Raw genomic sequence first — 26,010 nt, forward strand, 5'->3', positions numbered from 1 at the left:
TTTCTCCCCCAGAACAGTGCCTGCGCTCCGATGCTACGGGTCCTGAGTCAGCGAAGCATGTGCTTAAATGTTTTGCTGAATGGAGGCCTTTGAAAGGAAAAGATGCTAAGTCTCTGATTAGCTATTTCCTGCCAACTACATCCTTTCAATGTGCAGTGGGACTATGTATTTGACTTGATTTGAGACTTAGCAGCACATTCAATTTCCTGTAGCTTATTTTCTACCGGAAACTGGTAGAAACTGGTAGAAAATTTACCCGTTGGTGTAAATCAACAAGTACCTTTAAAATACAATTTTGTAAATGGTTAATTTAGCAAAATTACAATATGAAAATATTTAAAGGTCATGTTTTTCCTCATGTACTGTAAACCATACTAATTGGTGTATTGTGTTCTAGTCCTACCTGGCATATCCTATAGAGAATCCCAAAGAGTCTTGTTAAGCAGTGTTTGTTTCAGATTTTACCAGTACAGGGACTAAACCATTTTAGCTCTTGCTGAAGCCCAGATACTTGCTGCCTCTGGTTATCTGTTGCCTCAGCAAATTTGAGTGGATTATTAACAAAATATAAAAGTGGTTGCATCATCTGAATCTTTGATGGGCACATGCCTGACTTCGGTGCAGAATTTGTGTGTAGTTGGGTACAAACAAAAGTCTTCCATAAATGAGTATCTTTAAAACAAGCTTTAAAAATCTTGCTCCAAATTTGAAAACAGTGTGGAATTTCAAACCCAGACAATATTCTAAACTTTCCTCCTTTCTCTTTAAATTCAGAACTGTTTAATAAAGCATGATGAGAATGGTTACTCGGCAGTGGTGGGAGACTTTGGTTTAGCTGAGAAAATCCCTGATTGCAGGTATGTGGATTCTTCAGTACTAATCCAAATGAAGAGTCAGTGTGCTGCAGTTCTGTGATCTATGGAACTGAATGCCTGAGGGTGGTTACATTTTGCTAGAACTCACAGAAAACAACCACTGATTTCAGTCTGAAGCTACAAGCTAGATGGAGACTTGGATAGTGGCACTTTTTCTTTCAGTGTTCCAATGATCAGAGAGCTCGCCCAGGCATTTCAATAGGTCTCCAAAGCAGGATAGATTTACTTTTATTTTTTTGTAAAGAACTCTGGGTGACTTATACTGAATGCTCACTTCACTGCTTCTTGGTTTCACAGCCAGTGTCCAAAAACATTAAAGTAGAGGCCTCTTTCACCTCTGGTCTAGTAGTTGAAATTCAGGGTTGTAACTATCTGATGGCTGTTTGGCCCATTGTGGAATGAGATGGTGATCTCCGTCCATTTGCGGAATGAACAGGTGACTGAATCTCACAAAACACGATCACAATTGGCAGCTGGCCTTTTTTTTTTTTTTTTTAACCATCCAGTATAGAGGCCAAGGATTTGATTAAGCTGTCGCCCCATCTGTATATAGTCCTGTGTGTTCAGGATTCTGGGACCATGGAATTTGTCAAAAAATTATGCCTCAGAATTTAAGCTCTAATTAAAAATAGCTTCTAGCCTATATGGCTGTAAGGAAAACATCAGGAACGTGAACAATATAGTATTGTCTTACTGAGACTGCAAACAGTCTAAAACAATAGTTCAGGGAGTTGTGAAACTCCCCATTCATCTCAATGGGATGCTGACTCAAACAGTTTTAAATGTCAACACTGTTAACTTTTTCTACTATTGATAAATTCAGCAATAAATCCTGAATTTATTTCTCAATCCTTCACTACCTCCGATTCCTTCAGATGCCAGAAGCCTGAGCAGTCTATTACCAAGTCACCAAAACTTCCAGCTTCCCTTTCTCTTACAAAGTTGGTGGTGCAGTGATGCATTTTCAGCACACGTTTTTGAGATACATTGGAAACCAAGAATGTAGGAATAGCCTAAAATAAATGTAACTTAGTATCAAAACAAATAACACAAGAGCTACTGTACTGATTGCATTATTCATTTTTAATTAAAACTTTAGTTTTCAAATTTGAACAGTGCAGCCATGTAATGTCCCATTTGCTGACCGCTGTGCCCTAGGGCTTAAGGGAGTGTGCCACAGAATGTAGATACCACTAACCTCAGAGACTGAGTTTTTAAAGGTGGTCCTTCAAAATCAGTGTTGCAGTAAGCTTGCACTGCTGCTGTATGTGTTCATGAACAAGACTGCAGTTTCTGAATGTATGGAGATATGGTAGATCAGATTAATACAAATTAAAATCACCTCTGATTGACTGCTTCTCTTAGGTTTTGCTCAGTGGAATTCACCAGATAACCCTACTTAGTGAATTTTTGAAAATTTTAAATAAAATTTGCAAGTCACTTTTCAAGGTTTTTGTTTCTATTTATTGTGTGGGCCTCAGACCAGACTGACTTCTTTCAAAATGGTGAGCAGAATCTTTCTAAATCTTTACAGCCTGTCATCACATTGTCAGGGATAAGACTTCCTGGGTGGAATAACTTTCAGAACTGCTCACAGAGAGACCTCCAGTCACATAACACAAGAAAAAAGTCTTTCCCTCCTTGAAAATGTACTTGAAAATAAAGATCTCTGTCAGCCCCTGCACAGATCAGGGGACCTACTCTGCTAACAGCTTGGATGCTGAGGGTCCAAAGACTGATGGCTATAGAGTCTAGAGCTATTGAGGGGGCTTACAGAAAATGAAATGAAATAAATGTTGTTTCAGCAAATTGTAACAGCCTGCTCCTTCATATACTGTCCCGGGACTCTCAGGACCTTTCTATGTACAAAAGAGTAGAATCCAACATGAATTATATGGAAACCACTCATACTGTCTTTTCTATGCTGAAAAGCTGCTCATGAAATGTTTTAACCTTTTTCTCTCTCTCCCCCATCCTCCTTGAATGTGGAAAGTGAAAAGCTTCCAGTGGTAGGCTCGCCCTTCTGGATGGCACCTGAAGTTCTCAGAGATGAGCCTTATAATGAAAAGGTGGGTATGTTTTTAAATGGAGCGTGGTTATCGGATATTTCTTTTCAGTGCAGCCTTGGAGGTTTGGGAATGTCAAGAGCTTTAAAGTTGTCTTGCCACTGTGACTTAGTGTTTCCTTAGAGTTTGTCGTAAAGGATTCTGAAAAAAGAATGTTTTCTGCACTTGAAGCGAGGGTACCAATTCTGACTACAGCTCAGTAGAAACCTAGATAGAATTAAGTGGTCCTTGTGGACTTATACAGTTATTTTTTAATTGAAAAATAAAAGATCCACATTTTAGGGTAGAAATTCTACATTTGACATGCCCAGATAAAAGCTGCTAGGGAAAATGCTTGTAAGTTCCTTTCTTTTGAGGCATTGGGAAATAGCTCTGTCAGAGGAGAGCAGTGGAGAAGAGGGAGGTGACTGGGACCTAGAAAACAATATTTTCAGTCAAGCTCTGCTTAACACAGCTTTGTCCACTTGACATCCCAGAGAAGCTTGCTAGCTGTTAGCTGATTTCCCTCCTGTGAGCGCCACTCTCTGGGGTAAAGTCCACACTCTGCCAGCATTCAGCGCCAGTGTGCCTTGTGTCCTCCACCTTTAGTTTGCAGAACTGAAGCAGCTGCACAGACATTAGCACATCAAAGCATTATCAAAGTTCCATCTATTTAACTTGTGTTTGGGTGTTTTATTTCTAATTTAGGTCATGTCTATACATACAGCGGTGCAGCTGCGCTGATAGAGCTGCAGCACATCTGGTGAAGATGCTCTATGCCAACAGGAAAGAGCTCTCCCATCGTCCTAAAAAACCACCTCAGTGAGCAGCTGAAGCTATGTGTTGGTGGGAGAAGTTCTCCCACTGACATAGAACCTGTGCACATGAGCGCGTTTGTCACTGTAACTTGCGTCACTCAGGGGGGTGGAATATTCCCACCGCTGAGTGACATGAGTTTTGCCGACATAAGCGGTAGTGTCAGCATAGCCCGAGAATGCCACTTTACCCAATCTCCTTGGGGCATAAAGGTCTAAAGGAGAAGCAATTGTAAGTTAGCTTTCCCACCAGTGCAGCTGCGCTGCTGAAGCCCTTGGAGAAGAGGCTACCTACACAAACAGGAGACCTGCTCCATCGGCAGAGGTACTCCACCTCCCTGAGAGGTGGTAGCTGTGTCGAGAGCAGAAGCCCTCTTGTTGACATAGCACAGTCTACACCGGGGGTTAGGCTGGCATAGTTACGTCACTCAGGGATGTGGATTGCCACACCCCTGAGCGATGTAGTTATACCGACATACATTTGTAGTGTAGACCAGGGCAGGGCTAAGTGTTACGTAAGTATGCCTTGATCCCTGAGGGGGACACCCTCTTACTGCTCTGTAGACCTGGCTTCCATGTTTGCTCAGGTTTAATAACTTGGGCAAATGCCAGATGGCAAGAATCTGTGAAACTCTGACTCCCTGAGAGCAAGTGATAAATGAGTCTGTCTTGTGACTGAACACTGCGTCGGGAAAGGGGAGCAGGATTTCATTTGTCTTTACGCTGCCAGCGCAGCAGTGTCTGAAGTAAAATTTAACACTCCATTGCAGGAATTTTATTCTAACCGCACTGTGAGCATGTTTCCACTCAATGAAAATGTGGGAAATGTTACTGTCAGGTGTTCGTCATGGGGCTCTGGGGGTGGATGGCTGCTCTGGACAGCCTTTGAAAATCACCCTGTGGTCAGGAGAAACCCAGTGGCAGATAAGAAGGCTGAGTGTTCATAAATAAGTTATGTGGTTATTTTTTCCTCTCTCAGGCGGATGTGTTCTCCTATGGTATAATTCTCTGTGAGATTATAGCCAGGATACAGGCAGATCCTGACTATCTCCCTCGCACAGAGGTAAGTGGTGAGCATGTATAAGGGCTGTGGGAGGTGGGGAGTGCTCATGAGTGATGCTTGGTCATTAATAATTGCAGCACGGCTGCCAAAGACATGACGAATGGCTGTTACCGTTAAGGGGGCCTCTGACAAAGCATCTGTCCTTTGGCAGAGCTTCTTGCAGAGAATGACACTGAGACCACATTTTTAGCACAGGGTTACTCAACCTTCCTCCAACTGAAGATTGCATTGGAAACTTGCCAGGAGGCCAAGAGCTGCACCTAATTGGCATAACATGGAACAGATTGCAGCCACCTTCCTGTTTCATAAAGAGGGGCAGCTTGAAGAGGCTGCTAGTTTCAGCAAGCAGCGCTCCATTATGGATCAAGATGGAATGCTGCGTGCTGGGACCAGCATTCTCTGTGGGCCACTCCTCTTTATTAAACAAGTAAGTGGCTATGGGACACATTTTGACCCAGCCCTATTTTAGTTTATACTGTATTAAGCACCATGAACCTGATCCAGAATCTTTTGAAGTCAGTGCAAATGCTCCCATTGACTTCAGTTCCTCCAGGGCAGATTGGAAGAGGTCCTGGAGGTTTTTCGCCTTCCTCTGTAGCATGGGGCATGGGTCACTTGCTGGAGGATTCTCTGCTCCTTGAAGTCTTTAAACCACGATTTGAGGACTTCAATAGCTCAGACATAGGTGAGAGGTTTTTCGCAGGAGTGGGTGGGTGAGATTCTGTGGCCTGCCTTGTGCAGGAGGTCAGACTAAATGATCATAATGGTCCCTTCTGACCTTAATATCTATGATTCTAGGTCAGGCCCCATCTGTTGAGTAGTTTTTGGTCTTCTTTGGGCTGATGTGAAATCCCCTCCCCCTTCTCCAGTTCAAAAAATTTACAACTGCTCAGGATTTAAGCTGTTGTGAAGCAGGTGTTTTCCTTTCTTCCATCTCCCTTCAGAAGGGGACACCTTGAGGGACCTGATGATTTTGCAACTAGTCCCAATGCAAAATATTGCAAAGTTGACCATTTCATCAGTTGGCTGTGATGAAAATGTAAAGTTTCCGGTTTCGTCACAGACTAACTATGCAGTTCATTTACACAGTTTGAACTAATGATGGGCAAACGTAATAATACAGGATAGAGCTCCCAGAACCACATGAACAACGTTGTATGTGAAAATCTCCTTTGTATTAATTAGTCTACAAACTGTGTAATGTTCTCTCCACTGATGTGATCAGTGGCATAGCAGCATGTGCCATAAAATCACCTTGAATAATAAAATGTACTACAAAGCTCTCAAAGGTAGGACCAAATCTGAAAAGTAGTGCTTTTAATTTTATATATTGCCTCACTGGAGCTGGACCAAGCCAATAACCTTAACTTTTTAAACCCATAGACATGATTCAAAACATTTTAAACATGGTGAATTCCCTTCCCTGATCAGCTGTCAGGTTTTGGCAGTTGTTCCTGTCTCTCATTCACTCTACCTGCATGGTGTTCCCCCTCCAGACTTTCCCTGTCTCTAGAGGCTTCCTGTTCTTCCTTTTCTGCACTTTGATTCATGGCCTGTTAAGTTTTACTGTTCATTTTTGTCCCTTTTCGGTCTCATATCTGGTTTCCATGTCCTATTGTCTTTATTGCTCTTGCAGCTGCTGTTTTTCTTCTCCTTCTATATCCCTTCTTACCTTTCAGTTTATTTCCTCTTATCTCTCCATTCTCTGCCCACAACTTTCATTCTCCCGCTCCCCCTTTCTTCCTGTCTTATTTTTCTTGCCAGTAACAGACGCTGATTAGTCAGTGGCATGTGTTCAGATCACTGTCAAAGGGCAGTCTTCTGGATCCCTAGAGTTTTCACTGGATGTTGAAGGATCCGTTAAGTCTCATTTTAATATTCATTGAAACCATTCAATCAGTCCCAAATGAAACATGGTGTGACATTCCCGAGGGTACAATCTGGACAGCTGTGTCCCCTCTAATCTCCAATCTGGGGTGTCTTTTACATGGCTTTACTGTAAGAACAACCACTTCTGGTCCTGCTCTCACACAGCATCTAGCATGCAAAATCACTCCCAGCTGAATTGTATGAGTGTTCAAGCTAACCACTCATGAATTACATTACAGGGTAACACCAGTAAATTCCCAGTCCCAGACTTGTCCCCAGAAATGTGCGTGTTGTACTGGCTAGCTCTTTTCTTCTGTGCAGTACAAGCTCATAGAAAGTCCATTTCAGTAATAGAAGATGATATGCAAAATCTTGTTATCCCACATGGAGGTTCCCAAACACTTCAATCCAAACATTGGTTTAGATAAAAGAAGTTTACTAACTACAGAAAGAGAGATTTTAAGTCATTACAAGTAATGAGGCATAAAAGTTAGTATTGGTTACAAAGAAAATAAAAGATAATATGCAAACTAATAACTAATTTAGCTATAAGAAAAGGAGTACTTATGAAGTGAGCTGTAGCTCACGAAAGCTTATGCTGAAATAAATTGGTTAGTCTCTAAGGTGCCACAAGTACTCCTTTTCTTTTTGCAAATACAGACTAACACGGCTGTTACTCTGAAACCTGTAATTTAGCTATCTAAATGTATTCAAAGCAAAGGCTTTTCTCACCTCATGCTTTTTGCAGTCTTCACTGACTGAAAGCTTCCCAGCCAGGACTCCTCCCCCAGTTCTGTTTCTTCGGTCGTTGTTGCTTCCATGAGCAGAGAGAGAGGAATGGAGAAGAGAGGTGTTGTGTGTCCTCTATTCTTATATCTTTCTCTCCTCTTTGAGGAATACCTCCAGCTGGGGTACAGGCGACAGCCAGTCTGTCACACAGGAGCCCCCAGCTGTTTCATTGCCAAAATGTAAATTTCTCATTCATACCCTTCTTCCTGCCAAAGAATGGTCATTTTCCCAGGTAACAGACTATTTGATTATTCTGACACCTGGCTGAGGTGCTGACTAGCCTTTTGTCTCCAAGGAATTGCTTTGAGCTGCTTTTCAAACCTTGGAACATGTCACTAAAATGATATACAGTAAAATCTTATAACTTTACATACAATGCTGCTACACTAATTTTACAATAACAATAATGTTCAGTGGGTTATGAGTTTTCAAATGATACCTCACAAAGCATACTTTGTACAAAATTTATCGTAGTCTTGTAAAAGTGGTGATCATACATGCACAGTCTGTCACACATGGGTCCCTTCATAATTGCGTCCTGCTTTGAATAGCTGTAAACTAAAATAATAGATACACATTGGAATTGTGCAGAAATCTGGAACTAGAAGGTAATGAATTATGACCTGGTTCAGGAAGAGTGATGGCTTTGAAGTCAAATCGTTCTCCTGAAAGCCTCTTCTAGCAGATAATCCCCATGGGAAATTCAGTCTGCCCATTGCAGTGCACGAAGTTTTCTCACACATACTCATTTCCCTGTGGCTGCTCGCAGAGGTGGTGTTAATGGTTATTCCTGATCACTGTATGTAGCAACCTTTGAAATGAAGATGGTTGGGGAAATAGAGGGGAAATATACATCAGGACCACTCTTTGTTCTGTTTGTGCAGAATTTTGGATTAGATTATGATGCCTTTCAGCACATGGTGGGAGATTGTCCACCTGACTTCCTCCAGATGACCTTCAACTGCTGTAATGTGAGTACTCTGCTCAAAGGGGAAGAGCCAAAACCAGTGCCCTCCAAAATGCAGAACTACAGTTTGTTTTAAACAAGCAAACAAACAAACTAATGCTTACCCAGCTTCCTGAGCCAGTGGGACTGGTATGCAGAGCAACCTCTAGCAGACTGCCCCTGTGTGCTCTGGTCAAAACCAGTTGTGTTTTACTAGCATTACTAGGGTAGTGGACCCCTTAGAATCCAGCCACCACAGTGCGTAGACACACTGATTTATTAGAAATAATTCTCTGTTGTCTTTCTATAAAGAAGGCAGGAAAGAAGCTTGAAGAATCACTGAAATCTCCTAATATTTCTTTGTAGCCTCTTGTGGGAAGAGAGTAGATGACAAAATCCTGATTAGAGCAATTCTCTGAATGAATGAATTTAGGAGGACTGTGTGGAGTGGAGCAATGTGCAATAAGCTTTCAGCAGCCATTGGCGTAAAACTGTAACGATACTTAGCTGTGAGGTAGCACTTTACATTTTCAAAGCACCGAAGAGACACTGACTGATGCTTAGGTTCCACTCTCGTTTTTACAGCTAGCAAAACTAAAGCACAGAGAGATGAAGGGCCAAATTTTCAAAAGTGACCGTTTAATACTTCTTTAATGTCCCTATGAGTGTTCTGTGTCAGGATGTGCACGCCCATGCGCTCTTAATTGGAGATTTTGTCAGCAATGTCTGCAGGTCCATGCCTGCACCCCAGAGACCTTTGTGATCTGATCTGAGGGTGTATAGGAAGGGAGTGGACCTGCCACCACTCCGGTTCCTTTTCAATCACCTGCATCTTGAGACAGAGCCTTGCGGTGTCCTTAGCTAGCTATGCAGCACGCTACCGCTCTCAGTGAATCTTGTCTTTCCTTTGGTATTTTCTTTGTTTATAGTTATTTAACAGTTTGTGCTTTTATGACAGGGGTGTGTTCCCCTTCCCCTCTTCACTTGCCTGATCTGGGCCTGGTTTTCCCCCCCCCCCCCCCCCTCGGGCCTTGATCTGTGGGCTTGAGTACAGGTGATGCTAAGACCCGAAGCTTCAAACCCTGCCAGACCTGCTACAGGTCTCTTCCATTCAAGGGCCTCAGGTTGTTTAGTGACATCACAGACTGGTCCCTTTGTTCTTTTTTGGGCACCTGAACACCTGTGACAAGCGAAAATACCATGGATTGCAGACAACTCAATGGTCTCACCAAATCCAGTACCGGCCCATAGGACCAACTGAACCCCGCGGAAGAAACCCAGGTTCACTAAGAAAGGGCTGTCTTTTGGAGTGACCTCACAGTCGGCAACACCCTGAAAACAACTGTTTTGACCATTGGTCAAGGGTCACAAACTCTCCCACTGCAGATCCTGTGCTGCACCTATCCCCCCTCCACCTTTACAGGGATCGTCTTTCCCATTTTCTCTCTTTCTGGAAGCGCATCACCTTAGACAGATGGATCCTGGAGGTGAGTTCTACTGGTTACTTCATCCAGTTCAGCTTCTTTCTGACCTCCCTCCTCACCCCCCAGGACCTCTTCAGGGACCCTTTTCACAAGGGTCTCTTGAGGCAGGAGGTACAATCCCTCCCAATGCTAAGGGCAATCAAAACTTTTCCACTAGGCTTCATCAGAAAAGAGTTCTAATCTTTGTACTTCCTGGTCCCAAGGTAAAATGGAGGGTGGAAACCAATTCTGGACCCAGGACTTGGAACCCCCTTGTCTGCTCTCAGTGATTCAGATTGGTAACCCCAGCAGTGATAATTCCCTCTCTGGACCTAGGAGATTGGTTTGTCTCCCTTGATCTTCAGAATACTTATTGTCATATTGTCACACACTTCTCGCCCAGACGTGTGACTTTTCATGGTTGGCAGGGACCACTACCAGTATAGTATCCTACTCTTCGGCCTTTCCACTGCCCCAGGGATCTTTGTTCTTGGCTGCTGCAGCCCATCTTCTCCACATGAGAATAATAATCTTTCCCCACCTGGATGACTGGCTCCGGAAAGGTTGCTCATTTCTCAAGATACAGCCAACAGCAGTATGGCCCTGTTTCTGTTCCACTTACTGGGCTTCCTTCTCGACACAGAAGAGTCTACCCTTACACCCACTCGTCAAATAGACTTCATCAGGGCCACTCTGATCTTCCACCACTGCCAGAGCATACTTGCCCAAAGACAAGATTTGCCACAACGTCCACCCTTATTTCAACAATACCACAGAGCCTGCAAACTACAGAAAGGACTAGCCTGCAAGTCCTGGGCCGCATAGCAGCCTGTACGTTTGGGATAGCCTTAGCAAGACTACACTCTCGGTGCCTTCAGGCCTGGCTGAGAAGCGTCACTGCCCCAACAAGCACAGTCTAGCCAAGTGGGTGCCTGTGCTTCAGAGGGGCCTTGATTCTCTAAATTGGTGGAAAGACCCAAAAAAGGTGTTTGTGGGAGTTCCATTTTTTCAGCTTCTGCCCACAAGGATCATCACTACAGACTCCTCCTTGATAGACTGGGGTGCACACTCCCAAAACTTCACAGCTCAGAGCAAATGGACCCCTCGGGTGGCGATACTTCATATCGACATATTAGAGCTCAGAGCTGTTTGTTACACTTGCCAGCACTTCCTAACCCACATCTGGGGCCACCTGATCAGAATATTGCTGGACAATAGAGCAGCAGTGTATTATATCAATTGACAAGGAGAATCATGGTTCCAGTCTTTATGCACTAAATCAATAAAACTATGGAACTGGTGCCTAGCACACCACATATGGATCTCAACAGTTTATATACCAGGAGCACAGAACACAATGGTGGGTTTCCTTATTGACCATGAGTGGGAGCTGAACAACAAGGTATTCTCAGAGATGTCTTACCTAGGGTCATCCAGAGAGAATCTCTTTTCGTGTCACCATCCAGTGCAAAGTGCAAACAAGGGGAGTGTTTCCACAACTTGACTCTAGTCATCCCTTGGCCTGGCATATTGCTATATGCTTATCCCATGATGCCTTTCCTGCTCAAGGCCCTAAACAAATTAAACCAGAAAAATGAGTAACCTGTCTCCACTATGACAGTGCTAAGAGGATGGTGTGGTTCCCAGAGCTGATTCGTATATGTCTGTCTGTAATCCCTTCTCCACCTTCCCCGACAGCAAATCTCCTCGTCCAGGAGTCGGGACCCACCCCCACCTCTCAGCACTTCACCTCAAGCCATGGCTACTAGATGACTCTGTGCTATAGAACAAGTCTTCTCCCCAGAGCCACAGACAGTGTTGCTTAATGATAGAAAACCTTTGACAAGACAAACTTACCTCCAGAAGTGGAAACGCTTCCAGACTTTGTGCAGCCAGCAGTCTATATCTCTGCTCAAGTCCTGACACTCATTCTGGATTACCTGCTGAATTTAAAAACCAAGGCTTATTGCTGAGCTCCATTAAGGTTCACCTAGCTGCCATCACAACTTTTCACCACTTCCCCCATCAAGGGGTTTTCAGTCTTCACGGAGCTGATCACTGCAAGGTTTATCAAAGGCCTGTTCAACCTCTTTTGTCCTGTCAACTTAGTCCTCCATGCACTGATGAAACCCCCATTTGAACCTGTGCGGGAACTGTTCCCTCCTTCATTTGTCCCGTAAAACCTCGTTCTTCACAGGGGAGGGATAGCTCAGTGGTATGAGCTTTGGCCTGCTAAACCCAGGGTTGTGAGTTCAATCCTTGAGGGGGCCATTTAGGGATCTGGAGCAAAAATTGGGGATTGGTCCTGCTTTGAGCAGAGGGTTGGACTAGATGACCTCCTGAGGTCCCTTCCAACCCTGATATTCTATGATTCTGTCCCCTTAGCCAGGAGAGAGGGGAGCTTGGAGCCTTAATGGGTGACCCACTAGTGGTCTCTTGTGGTAAGGTGACCCTTCACCCACACCTTCACTTCTTACCTAAAAGTTCTTCCGAATTCCACGTTAATCAGGAGATTCACATACTGGCGTTTTTAAGAAATGTGCCTCCATACACTGGACGAAAACAGAGCTCTTGGCTTTTATCTAGACAGAACTAGGCCCTTTAGAGATTCACCTAGGCTTCCATCTCAGTCCTAGAAGGAATGAAAGGACAGGCGATTTTCACCCAAAGACTGTCCAAATGCGTTGCAGGATGCATCTTAGTTATGAAGCTGGGGGGCGGGGTGGGTTTGTGTCCCCAGCCCCATACTTGTTCTACCAGGACTCAATCTACATCTGTAGCCCTACTGAAAAACATATCTGTCTCACACATCTGCAGGGCAGCTACCTGGTATTTGGTGCACGTGTGTTCCCACCTCTGTGCTCTTGTGCCTTCTTCCAGAGCTGACACAGCTTTCGGGGACACTGCTACACAGTCCCTACTGAATCCATCTCCTTGGCACCCTCCTTTGTCACTGAGGTACTGCTCAGGAATCTCCTGATGCGGAGCATCCATAGGGACACTACTCGAAGAAGAAGTTACTTATCTTGTACAGTAACTGGAGTGCTTTGAGATGTGCATCCTTATGGGTGCTGCACTACCCACCCTCTGCCTTGGAGTCTTTCATTGGATTTTCATGGTTGAGAAGGATCTAGAGTGGCAGCAGGTCTGGCCCTTCCCTACATACATAAGGCTACTCAAGGGTGTCTAGGAAGCAGGTGCAGACCCACAGACTGCTGATGAATATCTCTGATCGAGAGTGCCCAGGGTGCCTACGTTCTGACATGGAGCACACCTAGGGGGACACATCTTGAACTCCATTTACTGTACAAGGTAAGTAACCTGCCCTTGTGGCTGTCTCTCTTACTAGGTGGCCAGCTTACAGTATCTTTTAGGCACGATTTTGAGGTACCTGAGCACCTGAATAAATTCATTTGGAAATGTGGGTGCTCCCAATGAGTTCAGTTGGATGTGGGCCCTCTGCTGCTTTGATAATCAGATCCAACAGCGTCAAGCTACACACCCAAACTTAGAGGCCCTTCTGGAAATGTTGGCCTTCAGCAAGCTATTTTAGGACAAAGAGCAAGTTAGTGCCAGAGCCAAAAGCAGCCTGGTCTAGAGGAATTGGCATGGGGGAAGGGAGTCAGGAATACTCAGGTTCTGCTCTTGATGCTGCTAGTGACTTTGCCCTATGACCACGAGCAAGTCACTACACCTCTCTGCCTTGGTTTCTCCATTAATTCAGTGAAGAGAACACTTCATGGGGTGTTGTGAGGATCGATTAATGTTTATTCAGTGCTTTGAACATTTGAAGTATTCTATATAGTGAGTGCTAAATAGCTTTATTAGAGCTAGGGTTAAAATGTGAGAGTTCCCAAGGCCAGGCTTAAGTCAGTTAGACCATGGGGCATGATTAAAATCAGCTTCCCAGCACTAGATGGAATTCTTAGTGGGTGAAGCTTTTCTCTGAGAGGGGAAATGACTTTTATATTCTCAAATAAGAATTAGCTTTATTTACGGAGGGAGAATTGTTACTTATCAGCTACCACCAAATGCGCTCCCCAATTAAACATTCCTTCCCTGAGTGTGACTGTGGGCCCAAAAGCAGCACCAGGAAATACATTGAAACAAATGGCCTATGGATTTAAACATTAACAAAATTCCTTTCACTGTAGGGCATGTTGTAATACATTCAACAAATATACTTGGTGAAAAGGAACCCCGATAAGGTTTCCTTGTATCTTTACACACTTTGTGCTTTGCTAGTAAGCGATCTTGCTAGTATGTGAGCTATATCTCAAGGTCTGCACTGAGGGTGGAAGCAATCATATGTCATGTTCTTATTATTTCAAAAGTCAGCAAACAGTAATGGAAACTGTATAGCTCAGCGTAATTAGCTGCACCATAAATATGCAGAGACATGGTGTTTCCTGCAGCAAGTGACAACATTTAAGGCTCTAGGGAGAGCAGTAAACACAGAAATACAACTTTAGTGCATAAAAAAACTTCTGTAATTCACTGTTATGGTTGAATTTAAACATGGCCAAGCCAGGAAATCCAAAATCAAAGTCCCCACTGCAGCTATAAGTCACACTGCATGCAGACTTACAAATGAAACCATGTGTGTTCATTCAAAAAGTTCCATGGGTATAAGGTGGGCTGTGGGATCTATAGTCTTGAGGGCTGAATCCTCAGCTGCACCAGAGCAGATTTAGAGCAGCTGAGGAGGGAAGAGGCAAAGGTGGCTCTAAGTTACCTTTCTGCTGCCTCTACCCCTCACAGATCCTGGCCTAAGAGCTGTTCTGATTTCTTACAGCTTGCGGTGGGCCCCAGGGTCCATTACATGGATAAGGATTGCCAAAGCAGTGTGCTCTGGCGCCACCCCTTCCCACTCTCTGTGGCATGGGGAGAGCACAGAGCTGGCTATGCTGGCTTCACGCCACCCAGATATTCTCCTATGTCAGAAATACCCATCTGCCCTTTTGTGCCATTTAAAGCAACCAGAATGGGGCTGAGGGTTTGGTCATATATTCTTTATTGTTGTCTGTCTGAATTCTCAGCCATAATGTTGCATCCCTGGCCAGTGATTTTAGTTTTCCTCAGTCGGTTCCATCTCCTAGGAACTGCAGGGCAGCTTCAGGGAAGCCTCTGAAAGCCTTTTACAAAGCATTGCTGCCTCCTGAGCATTGCGTTGTGGGTGGGATCTGTCTGAGGCTATCTGTACTGCAAGGACTCTGATTTCGGAGTCAGGAATTTCTTCTCTGTTTGCTTCTAGCTGATGGTCTTCCTTGTGTTTCTAGCTTTGTATTTAAGTTAATTTTTATCTGCGGAATTAAACCTTTTTACATAGAGCAGCTTAACGTACAACGTGTGTTAAGGCCCTGTATCTAGTAGGCAACCCCTGTCTTGAGTAGCCATTGAAAGGGTCACCATGGTTTCCCATACAGTTCGTTTTAACCTTTCCTAGAGACCTATTTCTACTTGGCAACAGATTTTCGCTGGCTCAGTGGTGGTCCTGTAAGATGCTGTTCACAGCATATTGGCTTTATCTACCTATATACAGTCTCGCTTCTTGTCTGCTGCAGGAATTCTGTAGTAGAGATCCAGGACCAACACACTGGGCATTATGTGGAAAGAACAAGGGCAAAGTGGAAAGCAATAATATTTAAAGGTGTCAGATTCTTGTCTAATGAGCTAGGCTGTCTGGGCAGCTTTTCATAACAGCCACTAGTAGTTCAAGGAAAAATTTAAAAACTTTTTAAATAGTGACATGCCTATGTAGGAACAAACAGCTCTGAGTATAATTTGCACTGATCCAGGCATCCTTTGAAAATGGATGGCTATGTAATCCTTCAGAAGTTACTGCGATCCAGAAATGAGATCCTTGCACTATGAACTCCCCAATACAAATAGGAACGTTGCACTCCCCCTTAGGGAGTTTAATTAGGCTCCAGATCGTGTCCACTACATCGGAAGCCTGAGGCTTGACAGTTAATTGTGAAGTCTTCTTTGTAATTGTAAATCAGCTCGGCTAAGATTTACTAATGGACATAGGCTGTGATACGGACTTGCTGTTTCCCCCCCACTTACGGTCACAAAGTTTGCACTGGGCATGGAATTATGTTCCATTTTCTAAACCCCCGCCCTCCCCCTCCAATAATCTGAATTTACTAAATTCCTGAAAACTGTCCCTTCATCTACACAGCTCTGTAGATAGGATGGCTTGGAGGAGACTACTTGATTTATTTGGCTTTTGCATACATTCACAGATGGACCCAAAATTACGTCCTTCATTTGCCGACATCGTCAAAACGCTGGAGGAGATTTTAAACCGCCTGAGAAATGAGGAGTCTGAAAGAGAAAGGAAGTTGCTGAATCTGGACGGCCCAGAGAGAAAACCTATCTCGATTTCCAAAGGTGTGAGCGAGGGGGGTACATTTCTGCAAAGGCTGTTAGAGATGACTGTAGTGAAGATAAAGTGCTTCATGTCACAAGGGACAGTTCCTTCTTACCCACTTCCTGCAAAAAATGTAAAAACAGAGAAGTAAGATTTAAGACTTTTTTTTATTTTCTCCCAGTTCCTTCAATGAGCTCCATCTTGAGCAGTGTGCTGGAAAACACTTGCTGCTGTATCTGATCATAAAGGGAATATAGAAGCTCCTGCTCTGAGACGGACTGATAGTCTATCCAACAATGTCTGTCTGTCGCTCAGGTATTTCAAGCACCTGACAAGAAAGTGCTGATATGGCCCACAGAGAGGAAGATGCTACCCCTGACAGGCACTCTTAATCACAGTGACCTCTATATCTCCTGCCACAGTACCACACATTCCTTACAGACCATGTTCCATAGAGAACGACTTCAGACAAAAGTTATTGGCCCTTCTTGTACATTTCCTTCCTTCTGTAAAGCCGGATGCCTTAGTACCACGGGTCAAACTGTGCACAGGCCTCTGAGGGAAAGGGCATTTTTTAGATACCTCTATAACCAATCAAAAAGCTGTAACTCCTGCTATTGCAGTTTTAAGCTCTCAAATCTTGCAAGTAGCCAGAGCTACAAATAATTGTTGCCTCCCCTTGTAAAGCAGTGATGGGGTTCCAGGGACTCTCAAGTTGCTGAAGGGTGTCGGATGGCAGAATTAATCCTAGCAGAATTGAATTTGGAGGTAGACAGTGGTGCGTGATAAATGCAATTTTTCATGTCTTGTCAGTGTGACACATGGCTTATCCCCACCACACCCTGGTATAAACAGAGTACTCTGGTGTATGTACACGTAGCATTTGTGCAGTGCTTTGGGATCCTTCCGGAAAAAGGGCACAATAGATACAAGATTTGTATCCCTTGCCCAGAAATGCTGTGAGCGCTGGAGAAAAGACTATAACTGAAACCCAGTGGGGAATGTTTGGTGGCCTGGAGTGCCTTCCTGTGCAGTGTCACAGTGCCACCTAGTGTGTGTGGAGGGATAGAACCGCTTGCTGCAGGATAGTGAGAAGTCTGACTAGTTTGCTGCTTTTATAAAGAGTTGTCTTTTGGGGTCGAAACCCCAGCTAAAAAGCAAGAAGTTCTATACTGCAAACAGTGAGAAACAAGAGGGTGTGCCCCAGTGGGGTGCTGGCGAGGGGAAAAGCCTGTGCCATGGGAAGCTCCCCTTCTTACGCTGACTCTTTCTTCCTCCCTCTTTCCCCAGCAGCTCTCAGGTTCCCATAGTGATGGGGAGAGGTTACACAGTAGTCTTTAAAAAAAAAAAAAAAAAAAAGTAAAGTAGGACTTGTGGCACCTTAGAGACTAACAAATTTATTTGAGCATAAGCTTTCATGAGCTACAGCTCACTTCATCGGATGCATTCAGTGGAAAATACAGTGGGGAGATTTATATACATAGAGAACATGAAACAATGGGTGTTACCATACACACTGTAATGAGAGTGATCACTTAAGGTGAGCTATTACCAGCAGGAGAGTGGGGGGGGGGAGGGACCTTTTGTAGTGATGATCAAGGTGGGCCATTTCCAGCAGTTGACAAGAACATCTGGGGGTGGGGCGGGGGGGAATAAACAAGGGGAAATAGTTTTACTTTGTGTAATGAGCCATCCACTCCCAGTCTCTATTCAAGCCTAAGTAAATTGTATCCAGTTTGCAAATTAATTCGAATTCAGCAGGCTCTCGTTGGAGTCTGTTTTTGAAGATTTTTTGTTGAAGAATTGCCACTTTTAGGTCTGTAATCGAGTGACGAAAGAGATTGAAGTGTTCTCCGACTGGTTTTTGAATGTTATAATTCTTGACGTCTGATTTGTGTCCATTTATTCTTTTATGTAGAGACTGTCCAGTTTGACCAACGTACATGGCAGGGGGGCATTGCTGGCACATGATGGCATGTACATTGGTCAAACTGGACAGTCTCTGCGTAAAAGAATAAATGGACACAAATCAGACATCAAGAATTATAACATTCAAAAACCAGTCGGAGAACACTTCAATCTCTTTTGTCACTCGATTACAGACCTAAAAGTGGCAATTCTTCAACAAAAAAATCTTCAAAAACAGACTCCAACGAGAGCCTGCTGAATTGGAATTAATTTGCAAACTGGATGCAATTTACTTAGGCTTGAATAGAGACTGGGAGTGGATGGGTCATTACACAAAGTAAAACTATTTCCCCATGTTTATTCCCCCCCCTGTACCCCCCACTGTTTCTCAGGCGTTCTTGTCAACTGCTGGAAACGGCCCACCTTGATTTTCACTACAAAAGGTTCCCCACCCCCACCCCCGCTCTCCTGCTGGTAATAGCTCACCTTAAGTGATCACTCTCGTTACAGTGTGTATGGTAACACCCATTGTTTCATGTTCTCTATGTATATAAATCTCTCCACTGTATTTTCTACTGCATGCATCTGATGAAGTGAGCTGTAGCTCACGAAAGCTTATGCTCAAATAAATTGGTTAGTCTCTAAGGTGCCCCAAGTCCTCCTTTTCTTTTTGCGAATACAGACTAACACGGCTGCTACTCTGAAACCTGTCAGTATTCTTTAACTGACCTCTTTCACTCTGGACCAGTGATGTCCTTCAGAGTACAATCTAAACTGTAGCAGGGTCTGAAGGAAAAGGAGGTATCTGTATGTGTCTATCCTGCAAACAAAAATCCCAAGAAGAAAATATTTCACTTCCCACCTAATCAGTCAGCATTGCCCTGTGGTAGCTGAGGGGGACTTTCAGAGGCCCCAAGCAGAGAGAGGCTCCCAACTCCAATTGAGAGTTAGGTGCTAACTCTCAGGAGAGCCTTTTTAAAAATTTCCTCCTGAATAATTGTGAATATCTCTTTCCACCCTGTTTTAATGATGCAGCTTTTATTACACGTATTTAAACAGTGTTTATAATCTCTTGTTACGAAGTCAAACTACTGTCTCCCTAGTGTCTGAAATGGATAATGTACTGTGTGAAGGCTCATATGGAATTTAATCTCTCCACTTCCAGAGGGAAGTATTGAATTTTTTTTTTTTTGCCTTCACCTTTCACAGCACGGGGTGTCTTAAGCTTTTGTGAAAACCTCACTCATAGCGTTTTTGTGTTAGTATTTTGTGCTCTAACTTTTTTTAATGGTAAGTTTCCTCAACAGATCCTGCATTTGAGTTAGTTCTGCTAGTATATGGAACACAAAAGAGGCTAGAAAAAGAGAACACCTACTAACTCCCCCCTTCAAAAGACCTGTTCATTGGCCTGTCAGTTTACTGACATAGGACTTGAAGAGCCACTCAAAATGGAGGGTTTGTATAAAAATTTTAAAACAGATGAACAAATTTTCATTCATATCGAAGTTTGTAGAACCACCATCTCCTTTGGGCTTTCACGTCCCTGCTGTATTGCCTCAGCATTACCTCTAGCGTGGACAGATTTGACCATAAATAATAGTTAAACCAACCAATCTGAGTTAAGTGCAGAAAGTAAAACAGCACCAATGGTGAAAAGCAAATTCAACCTTCAGAATTATTTCAGTTTAAATAATTTAAGAGGTTAGTAGCACAAGGAAGCAATACTTTTAAATGATTATTTCAGTTGTCCTTTTTAAATTAAAAAAAAAAAAAGTCGCAAAAGGATATGGCTCCATTTTAGGATGCTAGATGTGTATCACTCCGTGTTCAGAGCATACGCCTGCACTTGGGAATGAGGGGAACAAAACTTCCCAACCTTCCTTGTTCGCAGGGATTCCATACAGGAACGTGCAGGTAACCCAAGAGCGTGTGTTTGTGGAGGATGCTCCCTGTAAGAGAGCATCACTTATAAGTCAGGAGTCTTCCCCCTTCCTTGTAACGTTGTGATTCAGACGGAGTGAGCCAGGCCAGCAGCATGTCTGGCCACAAAGCTAAAGGTGTTTCTCTTCTCCTGTTCAGGGCTGAGTGAAAAAGGACAAGGAATAAAGCGATTGAGTTCACTGGATGACAAGATCCCGCCCAAGTCACCCCGCCCACGCCGCAACATCTTGCTGTCACGCAGTCAGTCGGATATCTTCTCCCGCAAGCCCTCCCGGAAGATCAATGTACAGGACCCCTACTACACACCAAGCAAAGGGGCGGCGCGGAAAGTCAACCCCTTCAATGCCAGGGAAGACCTGAAGGGGGGGAAGATCAAATTTTTTGACATGCCAAGCAAGTCTGTGATCTCCCTTGTGTTTGACTTGCACTCCCCAGAGGCAGAGGACTGCCTGAAGACTAGCCAGTCCCTGTCCAGGCAGGTTTATAGCACGGACTGGCAGGAATTCTCTTCCCCCCCTGGGAGGCGGTGCAGATCTCTCCCAGTCTCTCCCGAACTTCTGCATAAAGATTATGTCCCTTTTGGGGGTCTGTGTTCAACTGTCAGTAGGTGTGACTCGACCCAGCTAGGGGCTGAGATGCGGCAAAAACTCCTGAGCAGCAGTAAGTATGGAGTATCAGAAATCCCTCCCTTTCAGGCCAGATCTCACAGGCAGGATTCTCCTTTGGTGCCAGAGCAAGAGGAGGACATGGACTACTCCGATTGGCCAGAGTCCCAGGAGGAAAATGGATTCTGTCCTGTTAAAAACACAAGTGAGGATCCAGGATATAACCAACCGCTAGTGCAGGCTCAGTCCGAGTCCCTAAGATACAAGGGGCGCTCAGCCCAGAATTCAGTCAACTCTGAGGAAGGCAGCTCCTTGAGAGTGTTTGTGAGCTCTGAAGACATGGAGGTGGAAGATGAGATCCGGAAGAACTTACTGCCAGAGGCTTCCAAATCTCCATTCAGTGTTAACCCCTCTGTGGAGCTGGGCAGAGAGACGTTGTCATTTGAAGTGCTGGATATGGACAGCTCTGCCCCACTTTCACTGGCACCTCCTAATATGTCAGCATCTGGCGGCACACAGTCAAAATGTGACATTTAAGGAGAGGGCTTAAAACCCAGATACCTTCTTGTGGGGACGGACTGTCCCCATTCACTTACTTTTTAACTTTTTCCTGTAGTGCTAAGTCTTGGATATTTCAGTGGATCATAGAAACCGGCCATCAAACAGGAGGCTGCAAAGCGCATCTGAAGAAACAGTTGTTGTTTTTTTTTATTTTTAAATGTGTCCATCATCCCTTAGTTCACTACAAGAGGCAACTACTGCAACCAGCATCGGGCAGGATGCCCACAAGGTCCCATAATCATTGCAGGGCTGTATGCAGCAGGAGCTTGGTAGTGTGTAAGTGATTTGAACCCCAGCCCTGCATCTTTTACTTTAGCACTCTGTCCAGCTGGTGCGTGTGAATTCAGTTGGGAGCCTTGTCTAATATTGGAAGAAAGGCTCTCTCTTGGACAGTGCTAGGCAGATATAAATGCCTTCAGAGCTCTAACAGGATCTGCAGGCTCACAGCACACTCTTGAACAAACTGATCTCAAAAGCAAGGAAAACACAAATCTTCTGCTGGTAGCAGTCTGAAAACTTAGCAGCACGCCAAGTACCTGCTGATTAACAGGAGGAAACTATTCTCTTGTATGCTTCTTGTGCCGTGGGGTTCAGTTTCTGATACAGTGATCTGTTAGTCCCAGTGAAACACGCTGGCTCAACAGCCTTGGAGACTGCAGACCCGTGTGCATCCCTAGAACAGATACAGCACAGGCCACAACACTTTAGGTTCTCCCCATACACGCAGCTGTCTGTGTATCTTAACCTGGCACCCAGGGAGATTACTGTAGGGTTGAAAGGGGAGCTCAGACACCAGGCACATTCATCCACGGGCCTCTCATGAAACTGCAAATAAAAGCTTTGTGTTGTGGACGCTTGTCCATGAGGAACTGAATTGACACCATCAACTCTTTCCACATACACCCACCAAACAGCACTCTGGGAACAACTCGGCACTCACTACTGACTTGCCAAGGCTTGAATCAGTGACCCAGAGACAAAAGGGTCCTGTTACCCTTTTCCAGTCCTGTCAGACATCCCATTCCTCCCAATGTGGTGCTGGTGCCACTGCAATAACAATCTGTCCCTATTTACACCAAGCAGCTTGATTAATAAATTTGTCAAAGAATAAAAACCCTGTAGTGCAGTGGATGTCGACAGCAAAGCTTTCAGCGATGTTCATGCAAATCTAAAGAAGCTTTTCACTGAGAAGGGGATTAGGACAGACTCACGATAAAGGCTTTCGGCTTGTTAGAGACACTGAAGAAAATCAGTTTCTCCCCATAAATTCAGTGTTCTGTATTGCTTTGGCAAAGAGAAAGTAACAGGCAAGTGTATCTCCATTTGCTTTTGCCTTCAGCAACCGTCTGAGTGCAGTTTTATTTTTCCACCAGAATGTAAATTTGAAAGAAACAATAGTGTGTTTAAAGCCAGCCACTGTGGGCACACTTGTGTGTGTCTGAGAGTCAGGTGCTAGCCCTGTGGTAGATATACATAGAAAGCTTGTCCTGTGGTTCTATTTACACAGCTTCCTGTATGGTCCTTTCACCTGCACTTCCTGAGATTAGAATGTGTGGGGTTTTGCCTGCATTATCATTCCTGGCTCTCACAGGGCCACATATCAGCTTATCTGTAAGACTGACATTTACAACAGGCCCTCTGTATCACTTGATGGCCCCTGGTACTTGGGAATTTCACCCCAAGTACTAACGTGGAAACTCTCTTGTTTCCATGCAGCAGCCTTGGGAGAACTCAGCACTGATGGTGGGAGAGGAAATATAAAGCAACAGTGTCCCTTGATGGAAATTAGGTTATTCCTCTGCTTGTCTCACCCCAAAGAAATAGAGGATGAGGAAGAAGGGGTTTTAGAGACCAGCTAGGAAAGTTGTTTGAGAGTGAGGGATGAATCCTGGGTTTGTGGGGTGGTAAATTGTCTCCTGGCCCATGAATTACTTAAGATTTCCTCTCTCTCAGTGCTTGTGTGAAAGTGGCCAGCAGCATTGCCCCTTCCCATTGGCTGTGAAGAATTAAATAGGAATCCCTGGGCCTCCTTGAATTCCTTAGCACAGCCCTTACCAGTGGGACAGGACTTGGTAGCATGAAAGAAAAAATGTGTATCCCTAATAAGGTCTTTTAACCCTTCTTTGCTCCTGTACTCCCCCTCCATCAAAAAGGTGCTGATTTCTAGAACAGTCCTTTTCCCTTCTTCTTCGGCAGGTTTTCTGTCCTTGTGCGTCCTCTCGGGGGGGGTGGGAGGGTTTGGGAGGCGACAGAGTATGGAGCTTCTTGGCTGGCAGGTGCTACCCACATACATGCAGTTTCTGTTCAAGGCTGAGAAACTATCTAGCTAATCAAAGTAACGATCATCCAGCTGATGCTTGTTTTACAATTGTAGCCATTCGCAAAGGAAACCATCCTCACCAGCTGCTATTGTCACAAGGCAGGGTTAGGTTTGTGACTTCAGGCAAATGAGCAATAACAAGAAGTGTTTATATTTGGAAGCTTCACTTGATTACAGGGAATCTAACCAGCATCCTACTTCTGCCTTCAGTCCCACTGGAGAGACTGAAGAAAGAAATCACGCCTCGTTTGCTTTTGTGTTTGTTAGATCTTAAAACAATGATGCTGTTGCAACAGCATCTCGCTGGGGATGCCTGTTGCACCGGAAGCTCTGCCTTCAGCTCTTCTGTTAAACTTGACTGTGAAGCTCTTGTGTTGACAGGCATGGGATACATCCATGGCTCCAGTCAGACTGACTTCTCCTGCCCTGGGTGAATTGCTTCCTTGCTTCAGTATCTTTTAAAATCTGTATTCCCCAGCCGTTGTATAAACACCATGGCTAAAATAATTTTAGTTGGGGGGAAAAGTATTCCACTTTTTAAACAGAAAGCCAGCTACGTTGTGTAGGGCACGGCCCTGTCGCTTCCAGCCCGCGGTGCCGAGTTGGAGATAGGTCACAGAGATGGAAATGCCAAGGAATGGTGCTGGACTGTTAGCATGCCGTCTTTCCCAAGTACCAAGTTATGTGTGGGAGTGGCACGTGAATGTAAGTCTGGTTTTTCAATTGGTAAGTCTCTCAGAAAACCAAGTCTTTCTGCGGTCTGATTTGGTTAACACTAATCGTTAACTGTCCATCTGGCCACGCAGAGCCAGACTAGATTGGTTAGATGGAGCTTGGTCGCTCGTCCCTCCACAGATGCTGTTGTCCTACATGGAATAACTAGTAGCCCATACTGTGAGGCAGCTTCTCCCAGCTCCTGATGACCATGAATACAAACTGCTAAAAATGAGTTCAGGCAAACCCCTCTTTTTACAGTAATGCGATTAAAAGTTGTTTTGTTCCGATTGAATTTTATCATGTTTTTGACTTTTCTAATAGATGCAATTCTGGCTTTTTAAACTATTTCTAGACACTGCTACGTCTCCTTAAGAAATCTAACTTAAATTCACTTTAGCTGTTTCTATGTTGGATTCATTTAAATGTCTGTTATAAGCTATTTTGTTGTTGATTGGTGACATACAAGAAAGAGAGCACATGTGGTAAATTGCTGCCCCTGACAAGAAGCAGATGCAGGGCAAAGGGCTACAATAGGTTTATTCTGCTTTGTTGAAAGGTGTTGCTGTACAGAACGTTTCTTGCCAGTACAACTAAAGACACTTGAATAATTCCTGTTTGCACTTAATGCTATTGTTATACCGCATGTCACTACATTTCTATGCAAAAACAAATAACCTTTTTGGGCAGGTGGATATTTGATTAAATAAGTTTAAAGATCTTTGCAAAATGATCTATTTTCATATTTATGAAGGAGTTTTATGTCTTAATATTTTGCAGTCTGTAAATAGCTAAACTTGTAATTAAAGGCTTAGGAAGAAGTTTGTAGCCTGTGTACAATAGTAAGTTAACACTGCCAGAAAAAAATCTTTGCAAAACAAGTTTTTTCTAATATTGGGGATATTTATGAATATGTAAAGAAAGCAAATCTTGTTTTTATGTTGATTGATCTTCTGACTTTTGATGTTTTTTGAACTATGGAAATGGTGTATGTTTTATTGGAACTGCAATAAGAAGTAACCAAAGATGAATCTAGTTAAATATTTTCATAATTTTTTTTCTTGGTCAGTTTTTGTAAACTGTTTCCCAACTTGCTTTCAAAATAAAAATAAAAGAAAACCATGATTCTTGTGGTCAAGAGGACAAAAGTGGAAAAACTGACTATCCTATAAGCTCATTAAAGAGTTCACAGTTCCTAGGTATGAAATACAAATTTGGTTTCATATAGCGCCTTTATTTGTAAAGTGCTGAGTTACATGCAGTGGTACCAGAAAAAAAAAACAGCCTCCCACGTGCATCCTACGTAGGGCAATGTTGGCGTCCAGGTTACTTATCCATTGTCTCTTCCCGAAGTGTCTTATGCTGCTCAGCACCTGGAAATGGACTGCCCCACAGCATTAGCAGCCTACCTTGTTCTTTGGCAGACAGCGATGGTGTTGCCAAAGGACAGAAAACCAGGAGCATGTATGGTACTGTAGAGAGATGAAATGAGACAAGGGCCTAGATCCTCAAAGGTATTTAAAAGCATCTAACTCCCATTGATTTCAGTGAGAGCTGGTTCATCTCCTCAAAGGCACTTAACTCCCATTGATTTCAGAGAGAGTTAGATGCTTAAATACCCCTGAAGAACTTATCTACAATAGAAATAAGACACCTAGACTGCAGTAAAGCCAGGTGAGGGATGCTCACTGTGGTAGGTGTTTTGTGTATGTACACGTGG

At 43.9% G+C, this 26,010-nt stretch overlaps 1 protein-coding gene across 3 annotated transcripts in view; it reads left to right on the plus strand.

The window, feature by feature from the left end:
• Positions 1-25,415, plus strand: part of TESK2 (testis associated actin remodelling kinase 2) — a 117,403-nt gene extending 91,988 nt beyond the window's left edge. For 2 of the 3 annotated variants that reach the window (XM_043521300.1, XM_037906703.2), the window contains 6 exons: positions 775-857; positions 2,869-2,944; positions 4,715-4,798; positions 8,341-8,427; positions 16,114-16,261; positions 20,229-25,415. In XM_043521300.1, coding sequence (XP_043377235.1) covers positions 775-857; positions 2,869-2,944; positions 4,715-4,798; positions 8,341-8,427; positions 16,114-16,261; positions 20,229-21,232 — 1,482 coding nt within the window. In that variant the 3' untranslated portion in view covers positions 21,233-25,415. The remainder of the gene's footprint in view (positions 1-774; positions 858-2,868; positions 2,945-4,714; positions 4,799-8,340; positions 8,428-16,113; positions 16,262-20,228) is intronic. The other variant, XM_037906706.2, reaches the window with a different exon arrangement.
• Positions 25,416-26,010: the final 595 nt, after the last annotated feature.

Source organism: Chelonia mydas, chromosome 8 (assembly GCF_015237465.2).
Source record: "Chelonia mydas isolate rCheMyd1 chromosome 8, rCheMyd1.pri.v2, whole genome shotgun sequence".
Taxonomy (NCBI): Eukaryota; Metazoa; Chordata; order Testudines; family Cheloniidae; genus Chelonia; species Chelonia mydas.